Raw genomic sequence first — 18,921 nt, 5'->3', positions numbered from 1 at the left:
TATTCTTGTCCTTTTTGTGGAGAAGGATAGGACAGTTCTACAGGAGTAAAAAAAATGTGTCGCATGCACATGGCAGACCGCAAAACTGGTATGGTCATGTGTCTGAGGCCTCACATGTGGTAACAGCCAGCCTGCACTCAGTTCAGACAGCCAGTTTCTACCCAAATCTTAGAAATGATGTTTTATGTGCTGTCCGCTATTTTTTCTTCCATTATGTTGAATTGCCTTTATTGCTTTATACAGAAAGTGTTGTATGTTTCCATACTCACTAAGAACTAGTTATACACCATTCCTTGGATATTTTAGAAGACTGCTGATTGCTACTGAGATTTTGAGTAATGGGCATATTTATTATAGTATATATTTCTATATGTATTATAGGGGTTAGCAGCTCTGAGCTGCCATAGATTTCAGTTTAGGGCTCATGGACTGCCGTAGGATGCACCTAATTTACAACGTGGCTGCACCTTACCATAAATTAGGCACAACCTCCGGCACCGCAGGCCCTATCAAAACCGCTGCAGCACACACTGGTCACAATAAAACTGCCCCCCTCCCCACTATACCCATTATACCCATGGATTTTTCAATCTAAGTTTACATTCACATGAAAGGGAAAAAAATTGCCGTTAAAAGGTGATATACTGTTTTCTTGGCCATTTAGCTTCCATTTCCTGTAGTTTATTTGTAATCCCCAACTCCTGCAATGCCTTCAGTATATATTATGCACCCCACCACTGTACATATAATGCTCCCCATAGTGCCCTCAGTACAAATAATGGCCCTCTGCAGTGCCTCCGGGACATATAATGCCCCCCACATATATCGTAATAGTTTTTAATGACCATTATACTGGTACACCTCTGCCTATACGGCAGTTAACAATGGCCCCATTGATTTCAGCCTGGCAGTCAAAATGGCTGACAATAGGATACGTCTTACTTTAGGACATTGGTTATTCACAGTTTGTTAAAAAAAAAACAACAAACAAACAAACAAAAAAACTGCCATGTGAATATCCCCACAGACTACAATGGTTCTAAAAACGGGCATATGGCAGCCATTTAAAAAACAGCCATCATGACTGTTTTTCAGTGTACCCTTAAAGGGGTTGTGCAAGAACTGGCTGGACCTGTAAAGGGACGATTACTTACCTGCTTCCTGGCGCTGGCTCCTCCTTCTCCTGGCCTGCGATGCTATGCAGCATGCAAATATCCGGTCTGACATTGCGCAGCCAATCACTGGCCATGGCAGAGACCAGATCTCCTTGCATCATGTGGCTATTTGTCAAAGATGTTTACAGCGACGGAGCCCAGCGGAGCATCGCAGGCCGCGAGGAGAAAGAGCAGGAAGCCAGCATCGGGAAGCAGGTAAGTAGATTTTCCTTTATAGGACTGGCCAGGGAAAGAGGGGGGGGGGGGTGTTTCTTGCAATGGGGGCATATATATCGAGAACAGAGCAGGCCAAAGTGGTGGCTGGAGGACTCTTGTCTGGCCACCATCAATCTTTCTCCCTATAGAAGTGAATGGGAGAGCACCACGCATGACCGGCCACCGATCCCATTCACTTCTATGGGCCTGACGGAAATAGTCGAGCCAGTGCTTGGCTATTTTCAGCAACCCCATAGAAATGAATGAAGGGCAGCTGCGCATGCTCGATGTACAGTCGTGGCCAAAAGTTTTGAGAATTACATAAATATTGGAAATTGGAAAAGTTGCTGCTTAAGTTTTTATAATAGCAATTTGCATATACTCCAGAATGTTATGAAGAGTGATCAGATGAATTGCATAGTCCTTCTTTGCCATGAAAATTAACTTAATCCCCAAAAAAACTTTCCACTGCATTTCATTGCTGTCATTAAAGGACCTGCTGAGATCATTTCAGTAATCGTCTTGTTAACTCAGGTGAGAATGTTGACGAGCACAAGGCAGGAGATCATTATGTCAGGCTGATTGGGTTAAAATAGCAGACTTGACATGTTAAAAGGAGGGTGATGCTTGAAATCATTGTTCTTCCATTGTTAACCATGGTGACCTGCAAAGAAACGCGTGCAGCCATCATTGCGTTGCATAAAAATGGCTTCACAGGCAAGGATATTGTGGCTACTAAGATTGCACCTCAATCAACAATTTATAGGATCATCAAGAACTTCAAGGAAAGAGGTTAAATTCTTGTTAAGAAGGCTTCAGGGCGTCCAAGAAAGTCCAGCAAGCGCCAGGATCGTCTCCTAAAGAGGATTCAGCTGCGGGATCGGAGTGCCACCAGTGCAGAGCTTGCTCAGGAATGGCAGCAGGCAGGTGTGAGCGCATCTGCACGCACAGTGAGGCGAAGACTTTTGGAAGATGGCCTGGTGTCAAGAAGAGCAGCAAAGAAGCCACTTCTCTCCAAAAAAAACATCAGGGACAGATTGATCTTCTGCAGAAAGTTTGGTGAATGGACTGCTAAGGACTGGGGCAAAGTCATATTCTCCGATGAAGCTTCTTTCCGATTGTTTGGGGCATCTGGAAAAAGGCTTGTCCGGAGAAGAAAAGGTGAGCGCTACCATCAGTCCAGTGTCATGCCAACAGTAAAGCATCCTGAGACCATTCATGTGTGGGGTTGCTTCTCATCCAAGGGACTGGGCTCACTCACAATTTTGCCCAAAAACACAGCCATGAATAAAGAATGGTACCAAAACACCCTCCAACAGCAACTTCTTCCAACAATCCAACAACAGTTTGGTGAAGAACAATGCATTTTCCAGCATGATGGAGCACCGTGCCATAAGGCAAAAGTGATAACTAAGTGGCTCGGGGACCAAAACGTTGACATTTTGGGTCCATGGCCTGGAAACTCCCCAGATCTTAATCCCATTGAGAACTTGTGGTCAATCCTCAAGAGGCGGGTGGACAAACAAAAACCCACTAATTCTGACAAACTCCAAGAAGTGATTATGAAAGAATGGGTTGCTATCAGTCAGGAATTGGCACAGAAGTTGATTGAGAGCATGCCCAGTCGAATTGCAGAGGTCCTGAAAAAGAAGGGCCAACACTGCAAATACTGACTCTTTGCATAAATGTAATGTAATTGTCGATAAAAGCCTTTGAAACGTATGAAGTGCGTGTAATTATATTTCACTACATCACAGAAACAACTGAAACAAAGATCTAAAAGCAGTTTAGCAGCAAACTTTGTGAAAACTAATATTTGTGTCATTCTCAAAACTTTTGGCCACGACTGTAGGTGTGGCTATCAGAGGTGGGACCCGCACCTATCAGACAATGGGGCTATATCCTAGCGATATGCCCCCATTATCTGAGATGGGAAAACCCCTTTAATTGACTGAGTAGGCATACGGACCCCTTTTGCGGACGTGTGAATGGACCCTAAGTGTGGGAACAGTAGCAGTGAAGGGGCTCTGTTTAGAAGATCGGTGGGACCCGCACCTATCAGACATATCCTAGTGATATGCTCCCATTGTCTCAGATGAGACAACCCCTTTAAGGTTCCAGAGGACGTGCCACTTTTTGCAAAAAGCCATATTGATATATTTGGCTACAAATATAACTCTATCCACAAAACATCTTGCAAACTGCTGGGCATGGCGCCATGACAACCTGCTGCCCACTACCTCAGGGTAGCTATAATGATACAAGCTTCACATCCTCCAGGACAACCACCCAGTGGCCAGCATAATGAAGAGGTGAGCGAGGGCTTTCCCTATCAGAGGATCAGCTGGCCGCCCGCCCGGTACACGGCGCAACCACTGCCTTACTACAAGTAACAACTCATCCTCATCCAAACAAGGTAGCGGTGACGTCAGCACGCCACCAGCCAAACACAGCGCCGCTCTGCCCCCATAGCCCCTCCCCTCTCCGAAGGCGGTGGCGGACAGCAACTCCGCAACAGCTATATGTTCTGCCGCCCGCTTCTCTCGCGAGAATATGCAAATGAGCGTCGCGGGCGCGCGTTGTGTGTGCGCAGCCGGTCGGGGCCTGCAGACGTCTGTGTGTCAGTGAGAGAGGTGTTGGGTGTGGGCCCCGGACTCCGCCGAGACACGGAGGCTGCGGTGTAGAGCGGCCTCGGAGCCCTCCTGTAGGAAACCTCGCGGAAGGCTAGAGGGAGACCGCGGCAGCCAGTCAGGAAGGGAAGGACCCGGGGCTGGGAGGGGGGAGGGCATGAAGATGGCGGACGCTAAACAGAAGAGGAACGAGCAGCTCAAGCGCTGGATCGGCTCAGAGACGGACGTGGAGCCGCACGTCATCAAGCGGAAGAAGACCAAGGTGAAGTTCGACGACGGGGCCGTGTTCCTGGCCGCCTGCTCCAGCGGTGACAGTGAGGAGGTGCTGAAGTTACTGGACCGGGGGGCTGACATCAACTACGCCAATGTGGACGGGCTCACCGCCCTGCACCAGGTACCCGGCTGTAGGCCCCGTGACATGTCATTCATAGTGTCACATCTCTGCCTCGCAAATGTCACCACAGAGGCGTGGTGTGTTTACAATCCTCAGGTGATGTGGTGGTCAGGGACTGTGCCCAGCCACTGCCAGTGTGGGCACAGGCCTCAGGAAGGGTCAAAAGTGGTGCCACCCTCATGTCTGCCATCACCATCCAGTGTCATTGTAGATCAATGGGTAGAGACCCCCTGGAAGCGCGTTCTAGCACTAGGGCCGCTGAGATGGCGGGTTTCTTTGGAGGGTCTTGGCGATTCTTTACTTGCTTTCTTCATATTGAGTCATAGAAGTGTCTGCAGAGTATAGACCACCTTCCACGGCCATGTGTATTCTGCTTCTGTCTAGTATACAGGAGCCGTGTGTCACCTCGATAACGTAACGTTCCTTCACATCCATTGCGTTTCTTCCTTCAAGCTGTGGGTTCCATTCAATCATTTCTTGGGTCTATCTGTTTCCAGAAAAGCTGTATTGACCAGGTTGTGATCCTCTGGTTCTGATCACCTTGCTGCCGCTAGATTATTATTATTATTACCTATTCAGCTCTGCCATTCATTGATGTTGATGACAGCCCCTATGAGACCTGACGTGATGGCAGCTTCCTGCTGTCACCTGAAAAGGAAGAGGCTGACGTCCGAGTTGTCGAACTGTGGAATGGAACGCCGGTTTGGATTTTGGGTGGAAATCAATGAATTGTGATACGATTGCAGTCGATGACAGCGTCCTATTGCTTGTGATGTGAGGATCTCTTGGGGAGCGATGTGATGTGTCCTCTGCCCACCAGAAGTTGGTAGAGAGGCGCTGCCGGCAGAGGTTCCTTAGCATGAGGGCTTTGTGGCCGGCAGATTGGAATCTCAGCGTTGGCCAAATAAGGGCAGGTTAGCAATGGGAGCTGATCAGGAGGTGCTGAGCGCCGGGCAGGCTCGGGTTGCACTGCTCCGCTTTGTCTACAGCTGCTTAGCTGGGACTGGACTTGCACAAACAGAAGGAATCTGAGATTTCGGTCAAGGTCAATTTAGTGTTTTACTGTGCATCTAAATGAGGAGCGGCGGCTGCATGCCCGTCTTCGCCCCCCTAATAGAGAGCAGCAGAAGTTTAGTCACCAGTCACTAGATTTAGAGGACTTGGGTTCGATATTGACCTTCCCTGTCCCAGCTCCTCCAGTTATTGAAGCACTGACTGCTGGCACATAGGGCTTTGTTCACATCTTTCCATTGAAAATGCCGGGCAGAGTAGAGCAGCATGCAGCGCACGCTCGTCCTGTTACCCTTCATACACTGTTGGGTGCCATGTGTGTCATGCACGCAACTGATTTGATGTGTTTATTTTTGTTCTGCTCCAGGTGTGAACAAGGCCTAAGACGTTTGATCACGTTGGTTGTACTGTGTAAGTTTAATGTACATTTCTCCATCTATTGGGTCCAGCAAGTCGATGGAGGCCAGAAGTTTCTGATCGCCCCCCCTCCCCCCCATCCATGCTCTGCTATAAGCCAGCATACAACCCCCCCCCCCCCCCCCCCCCCCCGCGCTAGCATAGTCTATACAGGAGCATCCACAAAAAAAAGTATAGGAATGTTGGTTTTTAAAAAAAAATTTTTTTATGGGATTCGATGGCCGATGTATGCATATGCTTGGGTTGCAGGCATCCATTATGGCTTGTTCATTCGACCGTGCAGTTTTTTGCGGTCCGCAAATTGCGTATCCGCAAAAAAACGGATGCTGCCCGTGTGCCTTCCGCCATTTGCGGAACGGAACAGGAGGCCCATTATAGAGATGCCTATTCTTGTACGCAAAACGGACAAGAATAGGACAGGACTCATAATTTTTGCGTGGCCACGGAACAGAGCAACGGATGCAAACTGCACACAGAGTGCTGTCTGCATCTTTTGCGGACCCATTGAAATGAATGGTTCCAAATACGGACCGTATGCGGAACGCCGAAAACTGCCCGTATACAGAACGCAAAATACATTCGTGTGAACGTGCCCTAAGGTGTATGCTGGGAAATTCTCCTGATGTGCACCCCTACTCTGGCGGTACTGCTGCCTTGTACACCAGTCTGATTTCACATGGTTGTCGACTTTAAATCCACACCCCTTTTAGGCTACTTTCACACTAGCGTTTTCAATTCCGCTATTGAGACCTGTTCTAGGATCTAAATACTGGATGAAAAGGCTTCAGTTTTGTCCCCATTCATTGTCAATGGGGACAAAACTGAATGAAACGGAATGCACCAAAATGCATTCCGTTCCGTTTGGTTGCGCTCCCTTCGCAGTTTGTCCTCGATGTGGTGCGGAGCAAGACTGATCTGTCCTGACACACAATGTAAGTCAATGGGGACGGATCCGTTTTCTCTGACATAATAGAAAACTGATCCGTCCCCCATTGACTTTCAAGTCTGATCCGTCATGGCTATAGAAGACATAATACAACCGGATACGTTCATGATGGATGCATGCGGTTGTATTATGGTAACGGAAGCGTTTTTGCAGATCCATGACGGAGACGCAAGAAACACTAATGTGAAAGTAGCCTCACTGGTGACTACAAAAATGGCAGCAGGAACAGTGGCAAAGTTGGCAGAGAAAACGGACATTGATAGGCTGCGTTCTTCACATCACGTTCTTGTCCTACGTTTAACATATACACAAAATGTGTACTTTAATCAACCCTATCCCACCAGGCATATAGCTTGGTAGGGTTGATGACGCTGACAAAAACAATACCTTTCTTTATGCTGTTGGTGGTGGAGAAAAATAAACTTTTAAACCTATGCAAATGACGTATTCGAGCACCAGGAGGTGAGCTTATGTGTTTGGAGCACCGCTGCAGTGACGCCCCCGGTGCTCCATAATGATGCCCCTCTGGTCTATCGCTGAGATCCCGTGCCGTGTCCAGAATGGTGCGCGCACACAACTTCAACTTTGTTCCTGGCTTGTGAAGCTGTACAGTGCGCATGCGCTTTCACTTCTTGGTTCAGTGATGTGACACACTATACATCTTCACAAGTCAGGGATGAAGCTGAAGATGTGTGCGCAGGCACGGGATCTCGGTGCTAGGGTTGTTTTGACACCAAAATTTTGACTATTTCGATACCATAAAAAAGTATTGCGATACTCGATACCACGCGAATACAATAAAACGCCAAAAAAGCCCTGTGCATTCCGCCCTTATGTAACGTCCGGCTTATAATCAAACAGTCCGATCCTATTTTTTTGGGGGGGGACAAGCTGACAAAAAAAGTCGAATCGCAAAGTTTTTTTTTTTTTTCCTGTTACGGCGTTCACCGCATAGATTTTTTTAAATATTTTAATAGTTCGCACTTTTTTGGACGTGGCGATATGTAATATGTTTATTTTATATGTAAAATTGGGAAAGGGGGTGTTTTATACTTAATGTTTTTTTTTTACTTTTTATTTAATAACTATTACCCCCCTTAGGGGCTATAACCTGGATCTTTTCATCCCTTGTCCTATTTACCCTGATAGAGCTCTAGTGGGGTGACTAGGACTTCACACTGTCCCTGCTGCTCTGTGCACATAGCAGCAGAGAGCTCACCATGGTAGCCAGGGCTTCAGTAGAGTCCTGGCTGCCATGGTAACCGATCGGAGCCCCAGGACTACACTGCTGGGACTCTGATGGGAACTGCCAATGAGGAGGAGGGGAGAGGACCCTGTGGCCACTGCGACCAATGACTTAAATACTTGGAGAGGGGGGGCGCACTGCACCACCAATGATGTTAACTCGCCCATTAATTCAAATACAGGAGGCGGGTGCTGGAGGCAGAATCACATAGCTGGCACCCGACCTCTATAACAGGACGCTGCGATCTAGGAGTTAACTGCCGCGGATCACAGCGCCATGTCATAGAGGTCGGGTGCCGGCTATGTGATTCTTCCGCTGGCACCCGCCTCCTGTATTTGTATTAATGGGTGAGTTAACATCATTGGTGGTGCAGGGCGCCCCCCTCCCCCAGTACTAAAAACATTGGTGGCGCAGTGACCACAGCCCCTCTCTCTTCTTGGCAGCAGTGGGGGCACAGGAGGGGGGGGACTCCTCCCCTGTGCTGCTGAAGAGGACAGGGAGCGTGCTGAGAGCAACGCGCTCAATGATCACTGATACTAGGCTGCGCAGTAGCACAGCCTAGTATCGGTAAATGTCAAATCCCGGTATCGAATAGATACCGGTACAAAAGTATGGATTGGGTATCGATAATTCGATACCCGCTACAACCCTACTCAGTGCTCCACCAGAGGGTCTAGCACTGTCAATCTAAAGTCAGGGGGCGTGAACTACAGCAGAGGGCCTTATTATGGAGCACCAGGGGCATTGATGGAGTGGTGCTTCAAACGCACAAGCCCGCCTCCTGGTGCTTGAATACTTCATTTGCATTTTTTAAAAGGTTCATTTTTCTCCACCTCCGGACCACCGACAGCAGGAAGAGAGGTATTGTCAGCGCTATATGCCTGGTAGGGTTGATCCTGATTATAGAGCCTCAGACATCATCCTCATAGGATTCCATTCTAAAACAAAGTCCCCATTAATGTATCTTTCTTTGCTGGGAAAGCACAGTGTACTAAACTTCTCCATCCATTTTTCCCCAATGTATGTGTTAAAGGGAACCTGTCACCGGGATTTTGTGTATAGAGCTGAGGACATGGGATGCTAGATGGCCGCTAGCACATCCGCAATACCCCGTCCCCATAGCTCTGTGTGCTTTTATTGTGTAAAAAAACGATTTGATACATATGCAAATTATCCTGAGATGAGTCCTGTACGTGAGATGAGTCATGGACAGGACTCATCTCAGGTAATTTGCATATGTATCAAATCGGTTTTATACACAATAAAAGCACACAGAGCTATGGGGACTGGGTATTGCGGATGTGCTAGCGGCCATCTAGCAACTCATGTCCTCAGCTCTATGCACAAAATCCCGGTGACAGGTTCCCTTTAAACGTGTTACAAAACCGTGATGTGACCAGCCCCTTATTGACTTATTGCCATTTTTTTCCGCTGCTACTTTAGACGTTAAAGTACTTCTTAAAGGGATCTCTGTGCCGATGTATGTAGAGGGAAGGTGCTGCTGCCATGACTCCTCTCTTCCCGGCCGAGCACACCATGCTTCTACTTGGCATGAAGATAGAGGGGTTAACAGCATTCTGAGATGACAGGCTTGGCTTCCGCTGGTGTCATTTGGTTGCCATGGCAACCTGGAGCTGAGGATTTATCCAGCCCAACTCCGCACAACAGTCCTCGAAAAACTGATGAAGTAGTTGGTGAAATTCTGTTGCACGTCGCATCCTTGCTGTAGGTTTGCTGTGGGCAGGAATGATTTGCTCACTAGTCATCTAATTCCAAACGTGGAGGATACTACTGCATCTGTCACAGGGGGCTCTGGTTGGAGAGATGTGCAGGGTATCTAATCTCAGGCCGAGGACAGTTTAGAGTGCCCGGTCCATGAAACGCAGTCCGTGTGACAGCCACAATTCCCGGACTGATGTAGTATGATGTGCAATACCAAGCACAGCCACTATGCTATGTACGGCGCTGTGCTTGGTAAGCTGCGAGAAGGCAGGAGCTCCAGTGCCTTTTCAAAGGAGTTGATCGGCGGGGGTCCCGGGTGTCAGATCCCCACGGTTCAGATACTGATGACCTATCCTGAGGGATGAGGATAGGTCATCAGTATAAAAATCCTGGAAAACAGTTTTAATTCTGCAATGTTTTCTGTAAAAATTCTTCAAGAGCGGTTTACTGTCAGTGAATTTAAAGATTTTAGTTTATATCAAGAGACTGAGAACCTATTGGACATGCCTGCCCCCCCATCTGTTGGCCCAGAGAATCAGAGGGGCACTGATGGTACAACTCATCCCATGGCATGCCAGGTTCCTGTCAGGTGGGCTGTAGGCCTCTTTCATATGAGCAATACAGAACTTTTCAGAAAAAGTCATTTTTCCCTCAGTTTTGCTTCAGGGTTTACTGCAAATCTGGTCAGTGGAAAAAACTGACGTGAATAAGGGCTTATGCACACTATCGCAAATCACGGATCCCGGGCTGCGTGCATTCTGCATTCATTTGAACTGAGCGGCTGGCCCCTAATAGGACTGTCCTATGATCCATGTCCGGAATGTGGGCAGTTAGGCTTCAGCGAATTAATCATAGACCCGAAGTCGATTCGTTCAAGAACAGCAATAAAATGTATTGGCTCAGTGTAGGAAAACTTCTCATCACCTGAAGTTGGGTGCGACTTCTGTGAATGACTTCGGTGTTCCTAATAGGAATCCGAAGTCTGCTGTGGTACCGAGGTACCAGTCCGTAACAAAGCCCACTTCGGATTGCTATATTAAAGGGGTTGTCAGGGTTCAGAGCTGAACCCGGACATATCCATATTTTCACCCAGTCAGCCCCCCTGATGTTAGCATCGGAGCAGTTCATGCTCTGATGCGCTCCCTTGTCCTGGCTGGATTGCGCAGGGAAAGGGCTCTTTTATTTACTATAACACACTGCCCGTTGGAGGCTTCCTCCCGGCAGGGTGTTCGGTGGCATCAACTGCTCTGATGAGCGGACTTTAGCGCTGCCCTAGCCATTTTTCTGGCTAGGGCAGTGCTAAACCCCGCCCAATCGCGCAGGGCAAAGGATAACATCGGAGCATGATGCTCAAGTCAGAGGGGCTGCCTGGGTGAAAATGGAGGTATGTCCGGGTTCAGCTCTGAACTCGGACAACCCCTTTAAATGTTTTTAAATATGCAGATAGGAACTCCGAAGTCATTCACAAAAGTCTCACGCAACGTCGGGCGATACGAATTTTACCTACATGGAGCCAATACATTTTAATGTTGTATGGAAACTGCATTAAACAAAGTTTTTGAACGAATCGAATTTGGATCTATGATCCGAAGCTCGATTTGCACAGGCCTATGGGCAATAATAGGACTATTTTATTATTTTTTTTTTTGCAGAACGGCCATGCAGACATACGGACACAGAATGCACACTCAGTCATTTCTGTTCTTTTGCTGCCCCATTTAAATGTGCGCCAAAAAAAAACCGGAACGGACACAGATTTTTTTTGTTTGTTTGCATCAGCCCTAAAACTACTGACTTTAATCTGTCAGTGTTCAGTCCGTGTGCCGTCCATTGGTAACCTCACCCGTGGGAGAGTGGCCTGAAGCAGTTTGCTTTAAACGTCTCTCAGTCCTTTATTTTTAGAAGACAGCTCAAGAGTTTTCTACTTTACACGAAAAATACATTTTTCTGTGAGATGAACATCCTGAGGTAGCCGTTGTCTGTCCGCCACCTATTCTCCTGGCTCCTATATAAACATGCATGCTCGGTTCAGCCAAGCATGCATGTATCAGTCCCGTAGAAGTGAGTAGAGCGGTTGACCTACACTACTGCTCCATTCAGAGGACAGTCTTATCCCATGGTTAAGTGATAAATGTCTTGTGGGTTAATCCAGAGAGGGGCTGAGGACCGAGCTGTCAGAGGGATCCAGCACTGAACAGACTGTAGGGAGAAAATGGCATTGTAGATGTATTAAACCTGCTATAGCCGAGGTCTGTACAGTGCAATAATAAGTATACGATTGAGGAAGAAATAATGCAAGTCACCTGTACATACTAAATGGTAAAACACTCGGTAACACTGACATGGAAAAGGACCTAGGAATTTTAGTGAACAGGAAACTAAGCTGCAAAAACCAGTGTCAGACAGCTGCTGCCAAGGCCAATAAGATAATGGGTTGCATCAAAAGGGGCATAGATGCCCGTGATAAGAACATAGTCCTGCCACTTTACTAATCACTGGTCAGACCACACATGGAGTACTGTGTACAGTTCTGGGCTCCTGTAAACAAGGCAGACATAGCAGAGCTGGAGAGGGTCCAGAGGAGGGCAACTAATATAATAACTGGAATGGGGCAACTACAGTACGCTGAAAGATTATCAAAATTTGCTTCTACCTCAGTTTTTTATTTTTTTTGCCTTTGGATCAACTTGCAGGATAACAGGCAGAACTGGATGGACAGATGTCTCTTTTCGGCCTCATAAACTGTTACTATGTAATATAAGGCTACGCTAGGACAGCTGCTTTCAGCTTTAGTATTTGAAAAATGTCAAGAATTTTGGCTCCTTGCCCTGCATCTCCTGTATGATTGTGCACCTATGTGCATGCCAGCGCTGTCCACCATTCTAGAGGGGTTAACCCCTTCTTGGCAGTCCACCTTTCCAGGGCCGGTGGAGAGGGGCTCAGCTGTCGGTGACAGCTACATGCTCCAATTAAAGGTCAGCAGTGGCTTATAACTGCGCTGGAGGGCTGTGCAGAAGGAGACACTTATGGTCCAAAATAAATCGGGAGCACGGGCAGTACTTGCTTTTATTATTTTAAGGGACCGTTTACACAGCGTTTTTTCCAATGGAATTTCTGCCGGAAAATAAATGCTGTGTGAACGGGCCTTATGGTACAGAGACACTGGACTTGAAATCCAACAGGAAAGTCCGCTGTGTATCTTGGCATGGATCAGCAGCACAAAACACATCACCTTTTATTGATAATTTCATCCACTTTTCTAGTACTGTACAACGCCGCATCTGCCACGTGTGAACCCACCCTTACAGATCCATGGCGTGTTTGTTAGCCTCCGGCCTAATCCATTTTATGGAGCTGTTTTGCTTTCCCCCCCTTTTTATTGGAAGAAACAGCATGTGATACTATTTTTGGGCCCTTTCACACGAGTGAGTTTTCTGCGCGGGTGCAATGCGTGACGTGAACGCATTGCGCCGGCACGGAGTCCTGACCCATTCATTTCAATGGGTCTGTGTACATGAGCGTTTTTTTTTTTTTTTCACGGATCAGTTCAGCGTTGCGTAAAAAAAATGCAGCATGTTCTATATTCTGCGTTTTTCACTCAGCCCTGGTCCCATAGAAGTAAATGGGGCTTCAGTGTAAAACGCATCGCATCCGGAAGCAAGTGCGGATGCGATGCGTTTTTCACTGGTGGTTGCTAAGAGATGTTTGTAAACCTTCCTTTTTTTTATCACGCGTGTGAAAAACGCATTAAAACGCATTGCACCCATGTGGAAAAAAACTGAACGCAATTGCAGACAAAACTGACTGAACTTGCTTGCAAAATGGTGCGAGTTTCACTATCCTGACCTAATCTGTCACGCTCGTGTGAAAGAGGCCTTACTGTCAGAAACCTTACTGAGGACGTAGGTAGATGCTAACCCTCTTAAAGGGGTTCTGCACTTTCATTTAACTGATCTATCTTCTGGATAGATCATCAGCTTCTGATCGGCGGGGGTCCGACACCCGGGACCCCTGCCGATCATCTGTTTGAGAAGGCAGCGGCGCTCCAGCAAAACAGAAGATTGATCAGGGTAAGGAGGTTGCCCAAGTTAAAGGGGTTTTCTGTAACTTTTTTTTATATGGTGTTCCTAAGTACCTCGATCTCAGAAATAGGTGCTGGAAGTACACAGCTGAGTCAATGTGGATGGAGCTGTAGTTCCGGAGCTACTGCAGAACAGCTGATCGGTGGGGGGCCCATGATGCCACCTGTTATACTAGGTTACTTCATGCTGCTTTAAGGCCCTTAGTTACTATACCTGATATTGTGCTGCGCATGCTCAGTAGTGAAGACCAGAGCAGGAAGGTCACCACTGGCATACATGCGGTCCCCTCAGAACTGCCAGACAGAACAGGAAGACCGTATAAGGCAGAGTTCACATTACCACTTAGTTTTTCATTCTTCTGATCTGTAACAGAACAGAAAAATAAACCAAAAATGGACAAACTGAAAAAGAGGAAAAGGATAACCTTCACAAGTTTGTGGTTAAGTACTTCTTGAAATTGTCTTCTGCACTCTGCTGTGGTGTTTGTGCTAAGGGTGACCACTAACGTTTACTGGGGTTATCTGAAGAGAAAACATTAAGAAAAGAGGCAGAATGGTTAAAAAATATGCTCCTTGATTCCTCCACTGCTGCTGTTCCCCCTTCCTGGTGTCTCTTCACACTCGGGATAAGCCTGCTCAGTAAATTAAAGGGCTTTTTCCACCTCGGACAATGGGGGCATATCGCTAGGGTGTTCCCCTCATTGTCTGACAGGTGCTGGTCCAACCTCTGGGACCCGCACCTACATCGAGCATGCGCAGCCACCCTCTGGCCATTTTCAGTGGCTCCACAGAAATGAATAAACGCTGGCTCAGCTATTTCCGTCGGCCTAACAGAAATAAATGCAAGCGTGGTACGCTCCTATTCATTGCTATGGGAAGAGCGCTTTACGGTGGCAAGACCCTGAAAAACCCGAGGTCCTCATGCCACCACCTTCCCCGCTCCGTTATCAGTGTAGGTGCAAGTGAGGTGAGCATTACTTATTTTAAAGCAATTTAGATTTTTTTTTTTTTATCTGCAGGACAGCCACTTTAAAGAGCATCTGTCAGCATAATCAACCCTATTAAACCAGGCACACTGCCTGTTAGGGTTGATCTTGCAGAGTTAAACGATCCCTCTGTACTTGAAATCGGTGGCCCCGTTGTAGAGAAGTACACCCTTTATTGCATATGCTTATGATGTGTTTGGAGCACCCAGGGACTAACCTATCCCCTTGGAGGCGCGCTACTTTACCATCTCCATTCCGTTTAGCCACTTCCCCTCCCTTTAAGTGACAGGGCCACTTAGCTTCACTGTCTCCCTGCCTGGCCCTAAAATCCTGCCATGTGCCTGTGAATATTGAATTGGCACATGCGAAGTCTGAATCTCAGCAATGGGTACAGCCTGCCGAGATTCAAGCTCTACATTCACTGATTCTTTATTCACCTGTGAATATGTGGGATTACCGGGCCAGACAGGAAGACAATGTCCCTCAGGTGGAGGAGCTAAGGGGGAAGAATGATGGTGGTGCTCCAAGGAGCTAGGCACACCCATTGGTGCGCCGAACACCTCATCTGCATATGCAGAAAAGTTAATATTTCTCTATAACAGGACCATAAATTTCAAATACAGAAAACCCATTCTGCTGCTAACCATCAAATACAGTACACAAGTAAATGGTGATGGGCCAGAATATATTTGGCAGAGCCATTGCATGGTCTTACGCCCCACTTGTGCATCCAGCATGATTCCAAATGTGTTCATGCATGTTGTATAAAAAGATAAAAATGGAGCACGTGTCTTTGTGAGAAAAGTACTCCGTTTGTAAAAAATGTGCAGTTTTAAACTTTCTGCATTCACCTTTTTACATTTGACTTGATCTTAATAGGTATTTTTACTACTGCCATGGCATTTAAACTTGACAAAAGGCGGTAACAATGGGGTTCTGTGAAGTAGAGCTTACACTAGTGTTGAGCGAACTTGTGTTTTAAGTTCGGCGTCCAAGATTCGGGTTATCAAAGATGCTCATTATGGATTCCGCCACCACGGACCATAACTGAATTCGAAAAGCTTAACTGGATTCTTCGATAACCCCAACTTTGGACGCCCAACTTAAAACACAAGTTCGCTAAACACACTAGCTTGCACTGATTGCACGGTGTAGGCTCAGAGCTTTATTTTCCTGTGCTGATGCTTCCCTGCAATTCCCCAGTCTCCAGCTATATTGACACAACATCTGGTCACTGTAGCCTTGACTGGTATTGATGTGTCACTGCTACAGCCAGTGATTGACTGCAGAAGTCATGTGTCAACATGCCATATCGCTGTAGCCTGGCAAACTGGTCGGCAAGGAACTAGGGAAGTTTGAATTAGGGTTGTTCGATACTCAATTGATACTTTTGTCTGATATCGACCTCGATATCGGGATTTACCTTTTTTCGATACTAGGCTTTGCTATTGTGCAGTCTAGTATCAGAGAACTAGGCACTCTCTCCCTCCCCTATGTGCCCCTGCCACCAATAAGGAGAGGGGCGGGCGCACTGCACCACCAATAAAAGTAATCGTTTAATACAAATCCAGAAGGTGGGTGCTGGCGGGGAGCTGCGATCAGCGGCAGTTAACCCCCTCAGGTGCCACATTCGCCTCCTGTATTAAATGTTAATTATCACCCCCTCCCCTTAATCCCCCCAGTATTAAAATCATTGGTGGCAGTGGCCACAGGGTCCCCTCTTCATTGGTGGTGCAGTGGCAGCTTCTGATCGGATCCCCAGCTGTGTAATTCTGGGTCTCCGATCGGTTACCATGGCAGCCAGGACGCTACTGAAGCCTTCCATGGTAATCTCCCTGCTGCTGTGTGCACTATGCACAGGGCAGCAGGAAGAGTGTGAAAAAAATCATCCCCCTTTCCCAATTTTACATCTAAAATATATAAACAATAAATACAACATATTGCATATCGCCACGTCTGAAAAGTCCAAACTATTAAAATATTTTAAAAAGTCCTATGCGGTAAGTGCCGTAGGGTTGCTTCGATACCAAAATTTTGATTCGGTTTCGATTTGGCGAGTAGAAATTTAATTTGGCTCCTAAATTTTTCAGTTCAGGAGCCAATGGCTACTAGGTATTTTTTTTTTAGTCTGGAGCACTGAATGCACACGGCTGGTGCCCAGTGTATTGCGGACCTGCCATATACGGGCCGCAATACGGCCACGGCGGGGCAACGACCGTGTACAACAGGCCTTAGGTCTTTAAAGCTGAGATTGTCAGCCATCCGAAAAGTGGGGGGGGGGGGGGGGGGGGGGTGGAATCAGTGCTGACAGGCTGCATACCATATATTTTATATGTAAAATTGGGAAAGGGGGGATTTAAACTTAATATTTTAGGGTACTTTCACACTTGCGTTTTTCATTTCCGGCATAGAGTTCCGTCACAGGGGCTCTATACCGGAAAAGAACTGATCAGGCATATCCCCATGGATTCTGAATGGAGAGTAATCCGTTCAGGATGCATCAGGATGTCTTCAGTTCAGTCATTATGACTGATCAGGCAAAAGATAAAACCGCAGCATGTTACGGTTTTATCTCCGGCAAAAAAAAACTGAAGACTTGCCTGAATGCCGGATCCGGCATTTTTCCCCATAGGAATGTATTAGTGCCGGATACGGCATTCAAAATACCGGAATGCCGGATCCGTCCTTTCCGGTCTGCGCATGCGCAGGCCGGTAAAAAGATACAAGACGGATCCGTCTGTCCGCATGACAAGCGGAGAGATGGATTCGTTCTTTCAATGCATTTGTGAGATGGATCTGCATCCAGATGCGTCTCACAAATGCTTTGTCGCATCCAGATTGGCGGATCCGGCAGGCAGTTCAGACGACGGAACTGCCCGCCGGATCACACTGCCGCAAGTGTGAAAGTAGCCTTTGTGGTTTTTTTTTTTTACTATTAGCCCCCTTAGGGGCTGGAACCATTGTCCTATTCACCCTTAGGCCCCTTTCACATGGGCGAGATTTCTGCGCGGGTGCAATGCGTGTGGTGAATGCATTGCACCTCACGGAATTCGGAACCATTCACTTCTATGATGCTGTGCACATGAGCGGTGATTTTCACGCATCACTTGTGCGTTGTGTGAAAATCGCAGCATGCTCTATGTTGAGCGTTTTTCACGCAACGCAGGCCCTATATAAGTTAATGGGGCTGCGTGAAAATCGCAAGCATCCGCAAGCAAGTGCGGATGCGGTGCGATTTTCACTCATGGTTGCTAGGATGAGTCTATTCACTGTTATTTTCCCTTATAACATGGTTATAAGGGAAAATAATAGCATTCTTTAATACAGAATGCTTAGTAGAAGGTCAATTGAGGGTTAAAAAATTAAAAATAATTAACTCGCCTCCTCCAATTGATCGCGTAGCTGCCGGTCTCCTGTTCTTTCTTCAGGACCTGTCAAAGGACCTGTGGTGACATGACTGTGTTAATCACATGGTACATCACATGATCCATCACCATGGTAATGGACCATGTGATGAGCTCAGTGATGTCACCACAGGTCCTTTGACAGGTCCTGAAGAAAGAACAGGAGACCGGCAGCTACACGATCAATTGGAGGAGGTGAGTCAATTTATTTTTTAACCCTCACTGGCACTCCGCCACCAATGTTTATTATACTGGGAGGGGGGGTGGGCGCACAGCGCCACCAATACTTATTATACTGGGGTGTTGGGGGGGGGGGGAGACCAATGTTTATTATACAGGAGGCAGGTGCCGGAATCAAATAGCCGTCACCCGACCTCTATGACAGGGAGCTGCGATCAGCGGCAGTTAACCCCTTAGGTACCGCACCTGAAGGGTTAACTGCCGCTGATCGCAGCTCCCTGTCATAGAGGTCGGGTGACGGCTATGTGATTCCGGCACCCGCCTCCTGTATTTGTATTAACAGGTCAGTTATCTCCATTGGTGGCGCAGTGGGCACAGCTCCTCCCGTCTCTCTTATTGGCAGCTGCACAGGGGGGAGGGAGAGACTCCTCCTCCACTGCGCTGCTGAGAAGAACATCCGCGGCAGGGCAGAGAACTATCATCTCCTGTGCCCGCCGTTGTATTCAACTAAAAAGTCTTGTCGCCATTTGTAAA

General features: G+C 47.3%; 1 protein-coding gene across 6 annotated transcripts in view; it reads left to right on the top strand.

The window, feature by feature from the left end:
- The first annotated feature begins 3,851 nt into the window (after positions 1–3,851).
- Positions 3,852–18,921, top strand: part of PPP1R12A (protein phosphatase 1 regulatory subunit 12A) — a 127,574-nt gene continuing 112,504 nt past the window's right edge. Inside the window, exon 1 of one of the 6 annotated variants that reach the window (XM_040410417.1) lies at positions 3,852–4,394. In XM_040410417.1, coding sequence (XP_040266351.1) covers positions 4,158–4,394 — 237 coding nt within the window. In that variant the 5' untranslated portion in view covers positions 3,852–4,157. The remainder of the gene's footprint in view (positions 4,395–18,921) is intronic. The other 5 variants (XM_040410432.1, XM_040410398.1, XM_040410408.1 and 2 more) reach the window with 5 other exon arrangements.

Source organism: Bufo bufo, chromosome 1 (genome assembly GCF_905171765.1).
Source record: "Bufo bufo chromosome 1, aBufBuf1.1, whole genome shotgun sequence".
In the NCBI taxonomy this organism is placed as follows: domain Eukaryota; kingdom Metazoa; phylum Chordata; class Amphibia; order Anura; family Bufonidae; genus Bufo; species Bufo bufo.
The sequence above is the reverse complement of the archived record's forward strand: the minus strand, read 5'-3'. Positions and strand labels throughout refer to the sequence as shown.